This window comes from Anneissia japonica, unplaced genomic scaffold (assembly GCF_011630105.1).
Source record: "Anneissia japonica isolate Jap-2015-1 unplaced genomic scaffold, ASM1163010v1 scaffold4240_len331602_cov119, whole genome shotgun sequence".
NCBI classification, from domain to species: domain Eukaryota; kingdom Metazoa; phylum Echinodermata; class Crinoidea; order Comatulida; family Comatulidae; genus Anneissia; species Anneissia japonica.
Window position 1 is genome coordinate 207792 of NW_022698708.1, and position 14153 is coordinate 221944.

Sequence of the window (14153 nt, forward strand, 5' to 3'; positions counted from 1 at the left end):
TTGGCCTTCAACAGCATGCCCATCAACAGATACAATGACAGTTACAGCAGAAGATACATTAAAGATACTGAAATAAAAATGTAACAGTATTGTTTAAGATATTATCATCATAATAGAACCTAAAAATGGCCCGGCCTATAGTCCCAGCTGAAATACAAAGAGAGCAGCATGGGAATTGAACCGGGACCAGCGCACACACGTTTCAGCGCACATAGAGTGGCAACCACCAATTTAGCCAACTGAGCTAAGCTGCTGTAACAGGCCTAATAGATGAAATCTAATAAAGTATTATGACATAACTACCTGAACAATAGGGACCAAACAATGAAAAGCCTTGATACCATACCTGATTCACATACCTGCGGAATAAAAACAGTTAAATTCAGTTCAGTTACAGCAGAACAAATGCATTGAAACATAGTACTATCATCATAATAAACCTAATTAAATCTGAGATGTAAATATAAGAAAAAAGTCAAGCGTGTGTACACAGTACTTATTTGTCACTGTCAGCTACATCGGACAACTTTTTTATTTGGAAAAAGTTCTCCCCCACCCAAATCATGAAAATCTCCAGGTTCTATATTTTTTGAGGACTGATTTTAACGTTTATTTTCAACACATTCAGTAGCGTCGAGAAACAGGGGTGGGGTGTATAAGCTAACTGTCGGCAAAAAAAGAACCGAAGCCCAACAACGACGGGGCCTAAAGCATTAAAAATAAAAATAGAAAATATAACTAAAATATTATAATATATGCTTTCATGAGACAAAATTTAAAATGCACGCATGCAAGGATCGTCTATCATATTGTATAATCGCAGAAAAGTGATATAAATTCCCTGTAATTTCCCACAATAAACCCGTCACCATGTTACCCAGGTTCAGATTTAGATATATTGTATCAATGACATGATAAAATACATGAAATTGGATATAGGTGAATAACATTCATAAAAATGTAAGTACATAAAATCCTTTAAAATATTCTGTAACAACAAGATTGGTGTAAAAGAAATCACAGAGACTATTACATCCTAAATTAAAATTACATATACATAAAAAATAACAATATGTGGAAAATATATTGAACAATTTCCTTTAAGTAAAACCATGTATACGTAAACATGTGTGAAATAGTTTGGTGTCAAATATAATAAATAAACCCTTAAGCTTAATTGGTTAGTTTCTACTAAATTTACTGAATTAAATAGATGGTTTTTCAGGTTTTTTTCTTATCTCCTGTTCATTTTCTCAAGCATCTATAAATAAATAAATGCTTACTGCAGCGTGTAATACGTACCGTAGGCTTATTGTATTGTCTATTATATTTATATTTACGGTAGGCTTCCCCAGAGGGGCAATTGGCCATTTTAAAGATAGATGTTTGTCAAAATAATCAGGAAAATACTAAAATGATTAATTTTTTAAGGGTGAGTAGTAATTCAAAATTCATTTATTTTAGATTGAAAATTTTTGAAGGGGAATGGCAAATTTTTGGCGTATAAAGTATAAAAAATAATTTTCACTTCACACTTGATTTGTTTTTGATTTTTATGTTTTATTATCTTGCTAACCTTGTGGTCCATTGAATAATGGTTGAAACAGAAAAGTGGTTAAAAAAAGCAAACAGGAAGTGATACAATAGAAAAATAACACAAAAGTAAAAAGAAATCAAAACAGGAGAGGGGAAGAAAATTATAGACTGTCAAATTTGAATGAAGACACACTTAAAGATAATTCGGTAAAAGTAAATATTTTGTTTTATTTATTTCACAGATAGGTTATAATTTAAGTAATATTACCTTTGGTTGGTCATCTCTTTTTGCCATTCCTATTCATGTCAGTTGCCATTGTTTTAAATTTTTGAAATTCTATACTGTATTTATTTATTTTTTTTGGACGCACCTTCACAATTTTGAAGTGTACCACTGTTAAAAAAGTGTAATTTCTTAATAAATTGCTAACTTACTAACTAGTGATGCCAATATTTCACACAAACTTTGTTTCTATGTTGTTGAGGTTATTTTTTATATTATCTAAATATAGAATTATTGAACAAAACTAAACGGGCCTACAGGTTTTCTAAACTTCTTACTTACCCCTCTGACGATAACATAGTAGTGCGACACCGACGATTTTTCATTGTAGGTCAACGCAGGTTCTTAGCATTTAGCATTTGTGTTTGATCATGGAGAAAATACATTATTTCCTTGGTTTGATTAAGGTTGACCAGTTCTTCTGAGGGCGCAAAAGCGAATCAACAAACTTTTACCGAACCCACAGAGACACTTATTACGTGCCCCAAAACAAATATGGCGCCCCTAAATGGTCCGACATAAATTTCATTGAAGTCTTTCGATTCCTTGAAATATTTCTTTTCTAAAAATATTAGTTCCTTGCAATAAAATAATATATCGGTTTCTTGTAATAATTTTTCATTCCCTCTAAATCAACCTCTTATTTCTTCGTAGATTTGCATATTATTATAGGAAGGGTTGGTGAGGTGTCTGGAAATCTTCGCCTAAATAAACCTAGTTTTGTAGATGTCTGACCATCATTAAAAGTTTTATAAGCATTAAATTCATTACAGTAGACCTACTGATTATCGATTAACTTTTCCCCTGTTTTACTATCTATTTATTTGAATAATATATTAGCATTTCTCAGTGTATTCGGAAATATCATGTTTTGTATCAGTGATTGCTGGATACGTTTTTTTTTTTTTTTTTAATGTTTTTCTCGTACGTACGAAATACGTAGTAGATCCCTGACACCAGGAAGGAACTGGAACAATAAATTCAACAATCATTCATTTGTATAGCCACTTTTACACTAAGTTCGTCGCACCTTACCGATGAAACCAATAGGGTCTGTGATACTACTATTGCCCGTTAATTACTACCGTGTAGTTGATTTGTTTATTATTTAGGCCTATTTCGCATTTCCAGGACAGATTAACATTGTTAAAAAATTATGAAAAGTACAGTAGGCCTACGTACAAAGTGATGAAGGATCACTTGAATGCCTGGATAACGCGAGCCCAAGGATACTGGGTTAATATGCTTTAAAAAAAATCAGTTACATTTTATTACTATACTAAAATTAACGTAATTAAAATTTTGTTAAAGCTTTTAACAAAATGTTAACTCTTTTTAAAAATCAAAATAGATAAAAATACAACAAAAACATGAAATTTGTAGAACGCACGTCAATAAAGGAATTCCTTAATTTTCTTTTGAGCACTATATATCTCGGTCGCTAATTTGGTAGTAGGCATATTTATTTAACAGAATTTAAGATAGTATTATACATACTCGAAGTATCGAAATGCACGCCATCGTGTCGGGATTCAATATTTCGACATTAATTATGTCATCATTATCCATTCCTGATGATATTGAATAATAATTCGAGTATGTATTATACTATCTTATCTGAGATTTAATCAGTGGACCTTTCGGTTTTAACAGAATTTCGTTGCTGCATTCCTGTTTCACCTAGGATTGGGGGTGAGGGTTCAACGCAAGTAAAATGCATCGTCTATAATTTTACAGTTCTTTAAGTGACGGTAGAGTGAGTTCAAGAATGTCTTCATTCAGTGGTATGCCCTGGCATACCTATTTCGATTTTTAAATTAGAAGATTATAATAAATCAAATTTAACATTTATAAAATTGTACGGTAATATTTTTTTAACAATACCTTTTGGCTACAACCCCAGCTGGATCAGACAAATCAAGACTCTTCCGGGACACTAATAATCAAAAACAAATACTAAATACTGTACAAGTTTGAACAATAGATTTTTATTCAGGATAACAAATGTTGCTGTTGTTGCTGCTGCTGCTGTTGTTGTTGTTGTTATTATTAACTTATTTCAGCATTTTCGTAAGTTTTACTTTAATATGTAGGGTCTATTTGTTACATTATTTGTGCTATTAAGGTATTTCTTCAACTTCGAAGGCGACATAGAAGCTTACTTAATATTTCACGCTTGCAATCCTGTTTTCTTGGCATACCACAATACCTAAATTATTTTCTGGTAGAGTGTTATATAACCTGTTTATAACATTGGAGCATGTATTTTTTTTCTAGATTTTTAACGTTTAGATCCTATGTTTTTTAGGGTGTAGGGTAACGCTCACTGTGATCTACTGTATTTGACTACCGTTATATAAACGTCGAAGTTCCACATATGAGGTGCATCACATTCAAAACGACGGTTATCTAGCCACACAAAGTTTAAATAATAAACGGAAGTGCTGTTTAACAGTGTACCTGTGCTTTGTCGACTTCATCATATGCTTTTATAAGCATAGTGTCTTAATACTGTATTGTTGTAATACTATAGACCAAAATGCTATCGACACTCATGGTGCCATTTACCAACTTTTTAAATATATGAATCCAGTGAGTGACGTATCATATTGGATGTGATACGTGGACTTAAGCCCTGTCCAGACTAACAAATTCTGTAAGATATACAGTTTTTAGTTCATCTGATCTGTATTTTTTCAGTCATACGTATAACCCTGAGGAAGGACAAAATATTCGTCTTGAATAAATTTTATGTCTCTATTATGTCAACGTATGCAATCGTTTCTTTTTCGTATTTGCTTTTTATTATATATTTTTGTGAGACATACGTGGAACCAACTACATCGGACACTATTATGATAAATATAGGCTATATATATATATATATATATATATATATATAGGCTATATATATTTTAAAAGCATGTTGTCAGGATACACTTCAAACATTGAAGTGTACATTGACTTTTCTGCGTATCATTGTGTTTGCCAAACAATGAAGTACACTATATGCTGTTACAGTTAACTTATTTCCGTATGATTTCAATTGATGATTTTGAAAATGAAAAAGGAGAAAAATTACAAAGAAAATTTTACAGTGAGGCTGCAAGACCAATGCCAGGCGTTATTATCACCAACAATTTCCAGTGGGGGTGTCCTCGAAACCAGAAATATTTTTTGTACAAATATAAAGAGAATATAAAGAAAATTCATAGTAATAATCAATAAACTCAGCCAGAGTGATAAGAAAAGATATAAATATATTTTTGATTCGAAGTTTTGTTCCAGTTTCACTTTTAAACAATTTTAAAATTATAAAACAGAGATGAACACATGAAACAGAGTAGGAATTAAAGTTTTTTGTTATGGTCCACACTCTTTATAACATGCAAATGAATCTTTGTGTTCAGAGCAATAATATAAATATTAAAATTGTTGTAGATGTCTAGTCGCCAATATTAGTCCTTGATTTATGATGTAAAAGGCACTGGCGATCAGTGTGCCTAGTATTGATGCCCACAAATACATTAAAATAAAAAATAACAAGAAATTTATCCATTCTTGATAATGGTGAAAAAGACAATGAGCTTAATTTCTCCTCAAAACTAACCTGGCCCCGATGTTGCTTTTCTAATATTCTATGCACCCCTTAAAGCTGATCAGAGTTTGTTTATTTATTAATTGCAATTATTTCGTACTTAAAATACAGTTTAACATTGATAAAAATATAAGTTTATAAATATAATAAGAAAGGAGGGATAATTTGAATGCCTTGATGACGGCAGCCTAGGAAGAGTGGGCTAATGTTATAAAAGGTCATTTATATTTTATTACCAAAATTAACCTAATTTAAATTTCCAAAACATGAACTCTTTTAAAAAAAATAAAAATATTAAAAATATACAATAAAAATATTAAATCTCTACGGACGGTTTTTTTCTTCTTTTTTAACACTAGCTCGGTTGGCAAATGTGGTGGTATCCGATAGGATAATGGTTATTGCCGATTTCGTTGCTGTTTTCTTGTTTAATGATGGGGGGGGGGCAGGGGTGGGGGGGGGGGAGGAGGATCAAATGCAAGTAAAAAGGCATCGTCTTTAATTTTACAGTTCTTTAATTAAGTGAGGGCGACTGAGTTCAAAAATGTTTTCTTCATCCAGTAGTATGACCTAGGCATAGGCCTACCTTGCTCGTTTTTTTAAAAATTAGAATAATTGACTCAGAAATAATAAAATTAAACATTAATGAAATAGTACGGTAATATTTTATTTAACAGTAACTTTTTGCCATAATCCTTTACAAAAATACTAAATATGATTATTCAGGATAACACAGTGTATTATATACCAAGTATTTGTTACCGTACCCTATCAGTGTTATTGAGGTGTTTATTAAGATTCGAATCGACAAGCTTACTCCATATTTCATGCTTGAAATCCTGTATACTTGGCTTACCACTATAGCCTAAATGATCTTCTTAGTATAGTATTATATAACCTGCTGTTTATAACATTGGAGCATGTATTTTTGTTTTTGTAGATTTTTAACTGTGTAGGCCCCTATGTTTTTTAGGGAGTGGGGTTATCTTCAATGTGATCTACTGTATTTAGTTACTGCTATATAAATGTCGAAGTTCGATATATGAGTATGTCTAGTGACACAAAGTTAAAATCATAAATGGAAGATTATTGTTAAAAAGTATATTAAAGCGCTTTCTAACTTTACCTGTGCTCTGTCAACTTTATCATATGCTATCTTTTCTAAGCATAGTGTTTAATACCGTATTGTTGTAATACTATAGACTAACATGCTATCGACACTCATGGTGCCATTTACCAACTTTTTAAATATATGAATCCAGTGAGTTACGTATCATATTGGATGTGATACGTGGACTTAAGCCCTGTCCAGACTAACAAATTCTATTTTATAAAACATATGTGATATGCCTAAATATGGTCTGATGACATCACATCATGACCATATAGGCACAGCATGACTATAATATGGACATGCTACATTTAAAAAAAAAATTGATAACCTGGACAGAGCTAAACAATTCTTGGAGAGGTTCGTGGTTGTACGATCATCATTGATTAAATTCGATGGATTATCATGATCCTTGTCACAAGTAACAAGCATTCACTCAAATCAGCTACTGTTATCTTTACTTTCTTATCTCTTTCCTGGCTTCAAATTTACATAAGCTGTTTCTTCTTCTCTACGTTGTAGATCTTGATAAGTCTGGTTCTCTCTGCCAGCAGTTGGCCTATCTGCCACGTAGTCCATGTAAGTCTGTGTCGAGATATGAAAGGCAATCAATGCAAATTTAAGTCAATAAAGATTGAGACAAATATCTATTTGCATTAATCTATTAACACCCTGAATAAAACAATACATTTTATAAGTTTCAATACATTTTAATAATCGGTTGAATTCAAGTTCAAGTTATTTTTACTGTGTATAAAACGTCTACAATACAGTATACCAACCGGCGCGATAGCATTTTACTGATTGCGGGAAAAGGGACTAGTTAAAACACCTACAGTCTGGGGTAGATCATAGAAACCTGACTACATAATATCCACCTGAATCATTTGACAGCATAATATTCCTAGTTACAGATACTACTGTATTGCCTTGTGCATGTGGCACGAAGAGGAAAAGTGACAAAGATGAGGTGAAGTAGTATAATAAAAACTTACATCTTGCATTCTCTTGTCCGTACTTCCCTTGTCTATTTGTGCCCTCTGAATTGAAATATAAATAACCATTTATACAAATTTACAGTCACATTTCTTTCTGTCATTGTATTTTTTTTCCCTGCCTTTAGTATTGTTTATGTTGCCAACACATATTATTATTTGTTTGTTTTATTAAACTTCTCACTTAACAGCGGAAAGCCTGATACTTACATAATGAAATTTAAAACTACCTTAAACACAATGAAAACCAAGAAAACTAAACAACAGAAGTTTGCTTTGTACTTTTGAAAGACCAATTGTTATTTTCTTAAATATTAAGTCCAAGTGGGGTTTTTTAAAAATTCATTTTTATTCAAGAGTCACTTTCAGCCATTACACTGAATTTGCATGACACATTTGTACAATAAATTTAATATGTAAAAAAGAATTTTTATGCAGTTGTATGTTTTTTTTTTAATATTTTGACTATTTTTTATCATATTGTTTTTTTTTTATGGCGACCCTGTTTTTGGTGTTTGGCACACAGTTGGGTCATGAATAAAAATGAAAAATAAAAAATATACAAACTTGCTTATTTTATTCAGGACTATTTGGCAGAACAGAAATGGGAGGAACAGTGTTTTTGCATCTAACCAACCTGTTTAATTTTTGTGTAGCTAATCAATCCACCAATTACTCCGAAGGCCCCAACAATCATGCCCACAAAGAATATACCAATTGTCAAACTTGTGCAATTAGAAGAGGCTGGAAGGAAAGAAAATATAACAATTTGTCATACAACTTCAATCATAATTTTGCGGTTTGGAGCAGCGATTGTGTTTCTTCTCAACCTTTAAGGTTGGAGGTTCTTGTTGCGAATTTCGCCTGTGTCCTTCTTAGACCTTGCACTACGCTTGTCTCTCCACCCAGGAGTGAAAGTAAGTGTATGTTCAAACACAAAATAAGCTGATTACAGCTCTGTGTACGTGTTTATGTGCCCATGATGAGGAGGATAATGATATGCATGATGATAAGGATGATTAGTGATGATGGATGATGACGATGAACCTTACTTGTTCCTGTTTTGTCTTCTCAGTGTTGTTTTTACTGTTTTCTTTTCAATGTTAAATGAAGGAAATAGATACCTGTTCTGTTAAGCGACGTATATTGAATTGCAGTTACATTCCCGTGCCATTGTAAGTCGTGACGACAAAACATTCTAATAAGATTTATGTTGCGTAACTAGTAACATTTGATTTTTACATGTGATGAAATGTACCTAGGTAAACCAACATTTCCTTTATTGCCTTACTGTTTTAGGAATTTTGAACAGTCAGTTGTTCAGGATATCGGCACTATAGTTAAAGCCCCATTCCCGGCAAAATTTCACTAAAAATTGACTTTTTTTTTAATAGAAAATATGCATTTGCATTACTTCAATTATTATAAATCATGGAAAAATATTGGCATGAATTTTAGTTTTACGCAAAAGAATAAAAAAAAAAGGAATACAGACTATTTCTCATAAAATATTACCATTTTCTCGACGAATTCATCGTTACCAGGCAAATTCAGAGGTTGTAGATCGCATCCACTGGAATACTCTCGCTTTTATGTATACTTAATACAGTCAATAAAGTGCGCCCTCTCTAGTGAGATTAGTTTTTGTACTTCGCATCTCGCACAATGCGTTCGTTCGGTTAGGTTGAGATATGTTTGTTTAATAGTGTCAAAATCTCAGTCAGAATCAGTTTTTTAACAAATTTGAAATAATTCTTGTGAAATATTATATTCACAAGTGTCAATACTAGCAACGGAAAATATCATGTCGGCCGTTTTTATGTGTGATAACAGCCGCTGTTGCCCATAGAAGATGGGGGAGCCAACTCGATGTCCCGCTGGTGCGAAGTGTGGTCCATCGGATTCCAGCAGCAACCGCCTGTCATCCATGGCTTCGATGTGCCTGCATGCCTGGCGTTGTTGGTTGTTGAACCCACTCACGGCCAACGAAAAGCTGAAAAGCGTGGCAGGAAAATGATGACGGAAGGCATCGGCAATGGCAACGGTGGAGGTGTAGTTGTGCAGCAGCACGCGTTGCTCCCGAGGGACGCGGGACAGCCGTAAAATATCCAAAGCCCGAGAGTAATACTCCTCTGCCGTGGGATCACCGGCCATACCACGTAGGTGCAAACACACTACCCGGTGCTGGTGATGGGCATAGCACCGGTTCAATACTCTTCGGAAGAGGTTTTCCTGGCGATACCAATCCGAGGGGGGCCGGGTATGATCAAGGCCAATTTCCCCTAGGATCCTCACCTCCCTCATTCTTGATAGGGAGTAAAGCCGATCAAATTGGTCAGATGTCAAGTCATTTTTCGGATGAATACCTACGGCAACTTCCAGGTGTAGATCTCTAGTGATGAAATACCTGTCTCTTATACACATCTAGATGTGTATAAGAGACAGTTACAGCTCTGTGTACGTGTTTATGTGCCCATGATGAGGAGGATAATGATATGCATGATGATAAGGATGATTAGTGATGATGGATGATGACGATGAACCTTACATGTTCCTGTTTTGTCTTCTCAGTGTTGTTTTTACTGTTTTCTTTTCAATGTTAAATGAAGGAAATAGATACCTGTTTTGTTAAGTGCTGTATATTGAATTGCAGTTACATTCCCGTGCCATTATAAGTCGTGACGACAAAACATTCTAATAAGATTTATGTTACGTAACTAGTAACATTTGATTTTTACATGTGATGAACATTTCCTTAATTGCCTTACTGTTTCAGGAATTTTGAACAGTCAGTTGTTCAGGATATCGGCACTATAGTTAAATATCATACATTATATTTCAGTTTCTCTCTATCAATGTGATGACATACTCAAAAAAATTAAAAAATCTTAACATAATGAAGCTTTTATTCGATATGTTCAAACACAGTAGCTTAATTTTGTGTCATTTACAATACTTACTAGAAACATCACTTTCACAATATCTTCCACTGTATCCTTGTTTACATTCACATGTAAACTCAAAATTAGCAGGTATACAGGTCCCTTCATTTTCACACGGACTGGAAACACAGTAGTCAATACCTAAAAAAATAAAAGTACATTGCATTAAATACTTAAGTGATGATTATAAGTTATTCTATGGATCAATCACCATTCTAGTTTTTTTCTTTAGCACCGCTTCAATTTATTCAAAAATATTACCTTTTCAAAAATGAAAATTAAATTATGGTTTAAATAGGAAAAGCGGTATCAGCGGTAGGAGGAGGAGAATGGGGTGATGAGGAGGAGGTCAAAGAGGAGGGTTGAGAAATTGTGAATAGTATACAATAGACGAGGTTTGCATGATTTAATTGTTTTAACAAACTTAAAAACAAACCAATTTGAATATGATGACAAACTGCATTGAAAAACGTATTTTTTATAATGACCAACATATTTTATAGTTACAGGATTTATGATAGGCAAAGAGTAATTTTAATAAGTTTAATAATAATAATAATAATAATAAAAATAATAATAATAATATAATAATGATAATAATAACAACTAGACTTACTATGTCTGTTTGAACAAATAAATCAAATCAAAATATCTTTATTGGCAACCACAGAACCAGAGAGAAAAGAATAAGAAAACCACACTTAAAAAAAAACCAACGAAAACCAAAATCACTGCGACGCACCTAAGTTGTATTTTGAGCACCGTTATTGCACTTAAAATTAAAATTTATTTAATTATTTTAATTTATCTCGCGCCTGCTGAAAATGGCAGCGTCGCCACCAAATCATCCCAGTTTAGCTGAGTATCAGCTGCAAAGGGATTATCAAAACTAAAGACTAAAGACATTATTAGTGATACTTGAACTATGGCTGCAATGGTAATAGCGAGGTACAACATGACCCATAACCATTGCGCGCTATATGGGCTGACCTTGAATAGGACAGTGCATTTTCGGTTCATAGCGATTCAGTGACTGAATGCAAAAATTGTTCATGCAATATCACGGTAGTTTTGAGTTTAACCTAGCTGTAACTGGTTTAACCGCTATATAAAACACAAATTGCGTTTAAATAATTTAATCAACTGTCAACAAAAAATCTTTAAATAGTCCTCATATCCACACCCTACTGTGGATCATCACCAAAATTGGATCATTTCTTCATTTCACCATGAAAAACTATTCTGCAAAGTGTCGTTTTTATCCATCTATAACTGGGACGTAAGCAATTTACACCTTAACCTGGATTGTCCCCTAGACATAAACTTCCCCAAAAGTTTTTTTTTTTTTTTTAAATATCTGGTCTGGGACGTTTTCATTTAAATGGTCCTCATATTCACACCCTACGCCGGATCATCACAAAAATTCAGTCATTTCTTTACTGGACCTTTACAAACTATTATAGAAGGTTACATTTTACACCCATTTAAGACTTTATAGATATTTACGTCTGGGATCTCAAAAATTTAAATGACCCTCCAATGTACACCCTTGACTGATTTGTCGCCAACACATAATACTACCTTCCTTGTAACTTGGTTAAATTTTTCCAAATGTTTCATTCAGATCAGTTGATCCGTTTTCGAAATACTGTATGTGGTCTGGGACGCGAGTCCTTTAACTGGTCCTCAGATTCACACCATACTGCAGATCGTCACAAAAACCTTGACCGAAAAAAATGACAGTTTATCCTTGGCTGGGATCTGTCTAATAGATTTGTTTGTGCCGGATGTAATAAAAATAAATAAATAAATAAGTAAATAAATAATTTGCCTATTTGATAATGATTAAAGTGTTGATATGAATACAAACATGAATTTATTTATTTATTTATTTGTGACACTTCACCTTTGTATCGGTGGCACTCACAATCAGTGGTGCGGTCTTACAAAATATACAATAGAAAAAGGAGAGGATAATCAAAACACTAACAGGCAAAACTTAACTAAACCGAACTTAAAACTTAATATTAATATAAAATACTAAAAATTCATAAAGAAATGCACCAAAGCTCCAACGGAACAGTTTGAACAAAATAAGCAAAATGAAATCAAGAAAAAGTACTTCATACAAAGGAATAAATCTTAAGCCTACCCAAGTACACACACAAAAAAAACACATGAATGATGGTATCAGTAGGAATGATTTGTTTGTAAAGTGATATTTATAAATTCAAACTGATTGAATATTGTTGTGTTAATAGAAAAATTTTAGTTTTAAAATACTGTATTTTAAATGTATTAACAGATGTTCTACTTGTATAAACTTTATAGACTTGTATTTTCTAAAGTTGCGAGAGAATGTAGTGTAGTACGCCCTCTAGAGGAGATCAAGAGAGGGAAATTGTTGTCAAGCATTACTACATGGCTTTCGGGACCAGATTGTCAAAAAGCAAAGGTACCAGCAAATATTAAAATCACACTTTATTTCATTTATATTAAATCTAAAAAAAAATTGAAGAGTTTACCCTTGGCTTGTTGTGTTGTTGATCCAATGTTATTAGTAACTTCTACTCTTACTGTATACTCTGTGCTGTCTTTAGTTGATTCTGATGCCATTATTGTGATTGTTGAAGAGAAAGGGTCTGTAACATCGTCATGGGGGATTATGGTAGCATAATTCTCGGGATCAATGGTCCATTTATAAGTAATGTCATTAGGATTAGCAGAAACTTTCGCTGTAATAGTATTACTCCCACCAGGAGCAATAGTGACTACTTCTTTATCTAAGGTCACTTCAGGTTTAACTAGAAAAAAAAAAACCATTTAATAAGAATTTATTTATTTATTCAAATTTTTTTCAATAAAACCTTAAATTAAACCTGCCGATGTTGTTAACAAGATTTTGTTGGACTTGTTTGTCGTATAGATAAAATTAATTTTGTTTTTAAATGAGATGCAGTGTTAGTAATGTTAATCTCATAAAACACAGAAACATCATAAAAGAATTAACATTTCTGTCATTATCTGAAAACAAATGTCCAGTAAAATAGTTCCTTTAAGAATAAGAATGTGTATGACAATCAGTGGCGGCTCTAGGATATATTTTCTGGGGGGCTGTCGAACGGGGGGTACTTGGGCTCGTAAGCCTGAGCTGGAGGAAAGGTTTGAGAGAGTGTTCCCTCTTCCAAATGAGATTTTTTTAAAAGAATTGGAACCTCTGGGTGGCCAGATATGACACTCTCTGATTGTGACATGTGTTGGCTTGGCGTGGGCCTATTTTTATATATTTTTTAATTCGACTGCCTGACGAGCCCTGTCAGATGGGGGGCTTGACCTGTCTGCATATGGAAACGTTGTATCATTTGCTCTCCACGGTCGCCTTAACCATTGGAGAAAACTGGATTTTTTTCAAAAAAGTACATTTTTGGTACAAAATCTATGATTTTCTTGTAATGGCCCAAGCGGATTATGTTGTAAAAAATATTAATCTACCAATTCGTGAAGAAAAAATGAAAAAAATCCCTACAGTTTTGTCGGAATACGCCGATTTATAACAGCTCCTTTATAAATCGATTTAGATAGGGAATTTTAAGAAATTTGAGGTTTTTGGCTGTTCCGAGCTCGTTTCTTACTCCCTCACTCACAGACTATTTCTTTGTTCGAATTGGCCCAAGTGGATTCGTGGAGG

General features: G+C 33.2%; 2 protein-coding genes and 1 long non-coding RNA gene across 3 annotated transcripts in view; all 3 read right to left on the minus strand.

The window, feature by feature from the left end:
• LOC117102735 (neural cell adhesion molecule 2-like) overlaps window positions 1–1831 on the minus strand; it is a 9212-nt gene extending 7381 nt beyond the window's left edge. Inside the window, exons 1-2 of the mRNA XM_033243140.1 lie at window positions 1805–1831; window positions 347–359 (exon numbers count right to left, since the gene is read on the minus strand). Of these exons, the coding sequence (XP_033099031.1) occupies window positions 347–359; window positions 1805–1831 (40 nt within the window). The remainder of the gene's footprint in view (window positions 1–346; window positions 360–1804) is intronic.
• Window positions 1832–6068: 4237 nt separating this feature from the next.
• LOC117102740 lies at window positions 6069–7571 on the minus strand. Its single transcript, XR_004444469.1, has 2 exons — window positions 7524–7571; window positions 6069–7113 (listed from the first exon to the last, which is right to left on the minus strand). It is a non-coding gene; the product is annotated as an uncharacterized LOC117102740 (long non-coding RNA).
• A 580-nt stretch (window positions 7572–8151) lies between these two features.
• Window positions 8152–14153, minus strand: part of LOC117102737 (neural cell adhesion molecule 2-like) — a 37576-nt gene continuing 31574 nt past the window's right edge. Inside the window, exons 6-8 of the mRNA XM_033243141.1 lie at window positions 12991–13269; window positions 10484–10606; window positions 8152–8267 (exon numbers count right to left, since the gene is read on the minus strand). Coding sequence (XP_033099032.1) covers window positions 8152–8267; window positions 10484–10606; window positions 12991–13269 — 518 coding nt within the window. The remainder of the gene's footprint in view (window positions 8268–10483; window positions 10607–12990; window positions 13270–14153) is intronic.